Here is a 6907-nt window from a genome sequence, read left to right on the forward strand (position 1 = left end):
AAGTTGGAGGACTCCAGCAAGGATGAGTGGTACCGGCCGACGCCGTCGCCGCCACGCCTCGGCGACCCTGGGCAGGGCAGCAGCCAGCAGGCGCTGCCACCCCAGGACGACGGCGACTCCAGCGACGACGACGGCGGCGACTACACGATGTTCTACCGCCATTTCGGCATGTAGTTTAGTTTATATTTCCCTCTGACCGAATTCAAATATATTACAAATTTGGCATATATATACGAACTCCCTATATATATTAAATATCTCTAAATTTCGCCTAAGTTTGAACGTTTTTCGTTTGTTTATGTTTGAATTCGTCTATATTTATTTTTTCCCTTAGACTCGTCGCTGGGAAAATGGGCCTCCCCAAGCTATATTTACATCCATCCGACACTAAATAGCGTCGGATTTCGGCCTTGGGAGTCCCAAGAGTGGAGATGCTCTAATCTTTCTTTGATTGGTACGCACACAGAGAAAGATTATAAAATATTGCCGAAATCTGGTACTCGTCAAATTCTTAAATGAATCACAATTCACACGCAAACGCACCCACACACACAGAGAAAGGAAGATATTTTTTTTTCTGAAATCTGGTACGTAGCAAATTCATAAATGAATCACAATTCTGCATTTTCCCCATGAATTAAGATTTCTTTGCTCTGATATACACTATAGCCTAGGTGATCGCCTCATTCAAGCCGCCGGCTTTGATGGGTTCAGATACTTTTAGGCCAGTGGATGCCAAACTTTTCTTGATTGTAAGCAATCAATAAAATCTTCTATTTAAAAAAAAAATGCATGCCAGCTTGCAAACTGCTAGTTGCTTCTGCTAGGATGCAAACTCCATGCCATTCCTCGGAAAGTAAACAAATTCCATGCCAAGGACGCCTGGGACTATAAATAGCTGCAGTTGGTTAGTTATCTCCAGAAGCTAAGCTAGATGCTGTACCTTCTTAACCTGTATACTGTTTCTGCGGTGTGCACTGTTTCTGCGGTGAGGTGCCTAAATTAAGACACATAGGGTTAAAGCCTAATTTGCCTTTGGGGCACTGTCTCTGTCCCTGCCTCTTGGTGAACTCAAACTTTGGTGCTCACATTTATATGTTCATGAGAGTATGCTATATGGGGGAAAAATACTGCCTGTGGGTTTGCAAAACTATATCTAGATGACACAGAACCTCAAACATAATATTTGATCTACGCACTGAAAGATAAAACTGACAAATTCTACCAATAGGGGAATATGAAACAATAGAAGATAAACGGGGAAATCCGTTACAGAAACGAAACATATACTCCAGAATCTAAGCTAAGCTAGATGGTAAGCTAAGCTATTCTTCCAGAATCTGTGATAGCTGTCATCCTTGATTGATTTGTATTATTTCCTGACAATCTTTCGTGTGCACTTGTTAAACGGAAAGAGTAATCATATTCTTGCTTAAACAGTTTTGAGAATAGGACATGCGCAGCAACCGATTTGCCGTGCGTAAGAGCATCCCAGCCGTTGGGCTATTTAGCGTCGGATTGATTTTTTTTTTTTTTTTTTGACCTGGGGAGGCTCATTTTCCCAGCGGCGAGCCCAGGATGGATAAAAGTTTTTGACAAAATACGACGAATTCAAACAAAATTGAGCAAAACATATTCAAACATAAGCGAAATTTAATGGTATTTAACATATATAGGCGAGTTCGTACATAAATAGACCGTACATATATTTGAATTCGGCGGTAGGCAAACTAAAACTTAAACTAAAAGCGGCCTTTATACATGCCGAAATGGTGGTAGAAGGCCGTGTAATCGCCGCCGTCGTCGTCGTCGATGGAGTTCCCGACGTCCTCGGTCGGCGGCGCCTCGTGCCATCGGCTGGAACCCTAGCCAGGGTCGCCGGGCGCGTGGCGGCGTCGGCCGGTACAGGTCGCCGTCGCTGCTCTCCTCCAGTTTTATCGGCGGCGTTCCTGGGCACGGCGTTCCTTGCCGAGACGGTGAGTCGCCGCGCGGCGGCCAGGTCCAGCAGCCGCCGCTGCTGCTCCACCTCCTGGCGCTCCCTGTCCCGCCTGGACAACTCCAGCGCGGCGTCAATGGGGAGGGTGTTGTCGGCGGGCACCAGGTCCTGGAGCGACCTGACAATCGCCTCCTCCAGCGCGGCGTCCTCCGCGCGCTTTGCCTCCTCCTCGGCGAGCTGGTTGGCGGCGGCGGTGGCGGCAGCCTCCTTCTTCGCGGTCTTCCTCTTTCGCCCGCGCGATGGAGAAGCCGGCTACTCGCGGATGACGAGGGCGCCGCTGCTGCGCCCTCGTGTTGGCGTTGGAGACGACGGCTCCTGCTTGACGGGGTAGCGCGGAGTCGCCGTCGGAGGCGCCGATCTGCCGGACCTAGAGGCGGACCTGGATCCTGAAGAGGAAGAGGACGTCGCCATCCTCCTCGGCGTCCAGGAACTACCGTGTCGACGTGACACGGTAGCCGCCTCCGGTGGTGGCATCCCCAGAACTGGGGAGTTCCCACCCTCGATGTGCGCGAGCACATTGGCGAGGGTGCGGCCAGGCGCGCTCCACCACCGCCAGCGGCCGGCGGTGTTGTTTCTAGCCGGAGGAGGAGGAGGGCCGTCATACGCGGCAAGTTCGCGCTCGTACCTGCGCCGGAAGAAGTCGCTCCACGACTCGTAGTTGTCGGGGAAGAAGCGGGGATCCGCGCGCTGCTCGTCACTGAGAGTGACGAGCACCACGTCGATCTCCGCCACGAGGGCGGCCCGACCCATCGGTGGCGACGGGATCGGGACGCCGCCCGCGCTGAGTCGCCATCCTCCCGGCACGCGGAAGTCCGGCGGCGCCGGGTAGCCCGCCATGTGGAGGAGCCGGCCATCCCATTGGTGGAGAGAGCGGCGGCCGAAGCCATTGTTGGCAGCACCGTCGTTCGCCATCGTCCGCTAGCTTTGCTCGAGATTGGGGAAGATTGGGGAAGATGAGAACAGGGCGGTCGGCGTGGTGAATGCGGCCAGACGCGGTAGTTCGGCCATAAATAGAGGTAGACGCGCGTGAAACTGAGGCGACGGTATTAACTCACCGCGTGGAAGCTACGTGTCCGGCGAAGACTGACCAGCGGCAGGCTTTTACAGCGCGCGGAAGACGATGCAACAAGGACGACGATCGGTCTCTCGCCGACAAGTCAGGGCCACCAGCCGCGCGGGAAGTTTTCTCGGCGTTTCGCGCTTTCGTTTCGTCTTGAGTCCCCGAGCGCTCCCTGGGGGGCGGGATGGCCCGGGCTCCCCGGATGGATGAAAGCCCTAATCCGGACGAAAACGAGGGTCGAGGACGTGACTGGGACGTTTTCATCCATCCGGATGCAAAAAAAGGCGTCCTGTGAGCCTCGTCGGGGAGACGGCCGAAGATGCTCTAAGGTGACATTGTTTCAGTTACGTAAGATTTTGCAGAATCGTCGATCGATTGAAAGGTGTCCTGGATACAAACAGAAAGGCCCTAGCCTGTTATACACGAGTAGGAAACGGTACAAAGTCTTGATTCGGTGCAGAAGCATAGGCTGCATGAGCCTTAAGACAACAGAAAAAAAATGAGATTCTTACTTGTGATGTTTCAACGATTGAGATTAATCGGCACATAAATCTCACTCACGCATGGTCTGTTAGAGAAGAAAAAGACCATGGTGAGGACACGATGTCGTCAAGGCTCACTAATTTTGAACTACCCAGTGAGTCCAAATATCCAAGGGTTGATGCCGCGAGAGTAGGCTAAACCCTTCTCCTTAATCAATAAAAATGACAAATCTTTTTGCCTTGTTTCAAAAAAATAAATATCCAAAGCAGACTCACGCCATGATCTGCTAGAGAAGAAACAGACCATGGTGAGGACACGGCGTCGTTGAGGCTTACTTATTTTGAACAACTCAGTGAGTCCAAATATCCACGGCAGACTCACGCTTGCTCTGGTTCTATATATTGCCCCGCCACTCCCATGACCCTGCAATTAAGCAGTAAGCAAAGAATGCCAATGTACTGGCTTCCTGTATATGCCATTCTTTTGTTTCTTTCTTGGCCTGTGCTTCTGTTCGCGTCTGACCACCGCCTTATCCCTGGCAAGCCGCTCTTCCCTGGTAGTGTTCTTATCTTCCAAGATGGAGTGTTCGCGCTAGGTATCTTCTCCACATCATCAAACCATTCCTATATGGGAATATGGTACAACAGCATCCCAGAGTTCACCGTGGTATGGGTCTCCAACCGTGCTGCACCAATCACGGATCTTTCCTCTGCAAATCTTGCCGTGACCATCGGCTCCAACCTAGTCCTGTCTGACAGCAATGGCTGTGTTCTTTGGACAACGCACAGCAGCATCAGCGTCGTCAATTCCTCCATATCAGCAGAAGCCATGCTGGATAACAGCGGGAACTTCATCCTTCGATCATCGGCTGCTGGTAGCTCTGCCGTGCTATGGCAGAGCTTCGACCACCCCACCAACACTCTCCTTCCCGGCATGAATCTTAGGCTCAGCCACAAGATGCACCCACTGCAGCACCTCGTTTCTTGGAAAGGCCAGCAGGATCCATCCCCTGGCGAGTACTCCTACGGTGCAGACCCCGACAACTTCCTGCAGCGCTTCATCTGGCACGGTTCAGCGCCACACTGGCGAAGCCCGGTGTGGACAAACTACCTCCTTCGTGTGAGCTACGACATGGATGGAATCAAGTCTTCCATGTACATGCCATTGCATCATGACGGCGACGAGGTGTACATGTCCTTTGGCAAGCTGACTGGCTCCTTCGGTGTGCTTCTCAGGATGGAGATTGACTACTCAGGCAAGGTAAGTATACTAGCCTGGGAGAGCAACATGTCAGTATGGAAAGCCCTATACACAGAGAATGAAGAACATGATTGCAGTATTTATGGCTATTGTGGTCCCTATGGTTACTGCAACAATACAGAAGCAGTCCCAGGTACTTGCAAGTGCCTTGACGGTTTCGAGCCGAGAGATGATAAAGGCTGGATCGCCCGAAGGTTCTCACAGGGATGCCGCCGGAAGGAGGTGCTAAGGTGTACAACACATGGAGATGGTTTCTTGACCATTCCGGGCATGAAGGTCCCTGACAAGTTCATCCATATCCGAAGTAGAAGCCTTGACGAGTGCAAGGAGGAATGCAGGAGCAACTGCTCCTGTGTGGCATATGCTTACTCCAGCATGAGCAACATGGATATTGATGGAGATGCCACGAGGTGCCTGGTATGGATGGGAGATTTGATCGACATGGAGAAGTTTACCCAAGGAGGGGAGAACCTCTATGTTCGGGCTAACAGATTAAGAGGTACAATTACTTGATTTTGTTTGCCTTGGTTGCTTATATTGGTAGATTGGTTCTTTTAAAGAGGAACCAACTGAAATTGCCTATTTCATTATTATTATTTTTAAGCGTTATAGAAAATAGAGGCGATATGGTAATTAGTGCCCCCTCCTTCCCAAAAATAAGATGCCTAATTGCCTATAATATTTTGATAAAGTCGAACTTTTCAAATTTTACCAACTATATAGAACAAAGTGTCAACATTTATAATTCCAAATATATACTTTTAGAACCGTCATGAATTCATATTGCTACAAGGTCTCCAGCGAGGTCTCCGGTGAGGGCTCCGGGGAGTTCTGCGTCAATGTCTCCGATCATATTCATTTTTGCTACAATAGCATTTTTTTTTTGCTACGAGGTCTCCGGCGAGCTCTCCGGCGAGCTCAGCCTTTTTATTTGATTTCATGACTGAACCGTTTTTTGCTACAATGTAGCAAAATCGGATTATTTTTTGCTGCCGGGAGGTGGTTTTTTGCTACATTCAGTAAAAGCAGATCTGGCCGTCCAAGATGACCGATCCGACGGCTGGCGACCCGGGGGCTGGGAAATCAGATCCCCCGGGGGACGCCCAGCAGTTTCCAAAAGAAAAAGGGAAATTTTGTAACAACACTGTTATTTTATCATTTGTTGAAACACACCGTCTAATTGTGTCTATGCGAGGCGCGTTTACAATTTTATGTCACATTTGCCAAAACATATTGCATGGCTAAAAACGGAAAGTTTGGCACTTTGGTGTGGCATGACCATGCTATGAGCGCTTTTGAAGACAATGTACCAAACTTTTCGCTTTTGCTCATGTGGTGTGTTCTACCAAATGTGACACAAAATTGTAATGGTACTAGCAAAGACATAATCGAGCGGTGTGTTTCAGAAAAAACTAGAAAATGGCGATGTACTGTAGAAAATTTTCGCAAAGAAATAGCTACTTAACTGGGTGGCTATGGTTGCGATATGGTATCGACAACCGGTAACAATCCCAAAAAAAAAACAAAACATGGAAGGAAAGGAAAATCCGCATTTCTGTGACCAGCAAAAGTGATATGGGTGAAAGGGAAGGTAGGGCAACTATAAGGTGAATAGGAGCTACCAAAATTTAAGTGTTTTTCAAATTTATTATGGCTTGACAAGAAGGTAAGGTTCTTTGCAATGCAATGATGGGCAACCTATAAGAACGAACACAAGCAAGCATAAACGATAACGACTAAGAAGTAAGAGCAAGGGTAAATGTAAGAGGTAACCACTAAGGGGATACGCGAGATGTAATTCACTTAGTTCCTTCCATTTTTCTTAGTACAGAAGTGCGTTTATGTTGGAGAGGTGTATCGTCACAAAGACTTCGCCCTATTCTCTGGTGAAAGAGGTACAAAGCTGAGTCTACGTTCCACTCTGCGGTGCCCTTTGAGGTGGTGACCAAAACCTTTACAACAAGGTTTGAGCAATCTCCACAACTTCCACAACTTAATTGGAGGCTCCCAGTGTCTTTCATGAATCCCTTACAACACCAAGCGAGCTTCGGGATAACCTCTTTCGTCTAGGGTTCCAAGAACTCAACAGTAAAAATGTTGAAGATGCC

At 49.1% G+C, this 6907-nt stretch overlaps 1 protein-coding gene across 1 annotated transcript; it reads left to right on the forward strand.

Annotated features, from left to right (window-relative positions):
* The first annotated feature begins 3986 nt into the window (after positions 1-3986).
* Positions 3987-5312, forward strand: LOC127329891 (S-locus-specific glycoprotein S13-like). The gene has a single exon (XM_051356301.2). It carries the CDS (start codon positions 3987-3989, stop codon positions 5310-5312), a length of 1326 nt encoding a protein of 441 aa, XP_051212261.1.
* The last annotated feature ends 1595 nt before the right edge of the window (positions 5313-6907 follow it).

The sequence above is a fragment of the Lolium perenne genome, chromosome 2 (assembly GCF_019359855.2).
Source record: "Lolium perenne isolate Kyuss_39 chromosome 2, Kyuss_2.0, whole genome shotgun sequence".
Lineage (NCBI taxonomy): Eukaryota > Viridiplantae > Streptophyta > Magnoliopsida > Poales > Poaceae > Lolium > Lolium perenne.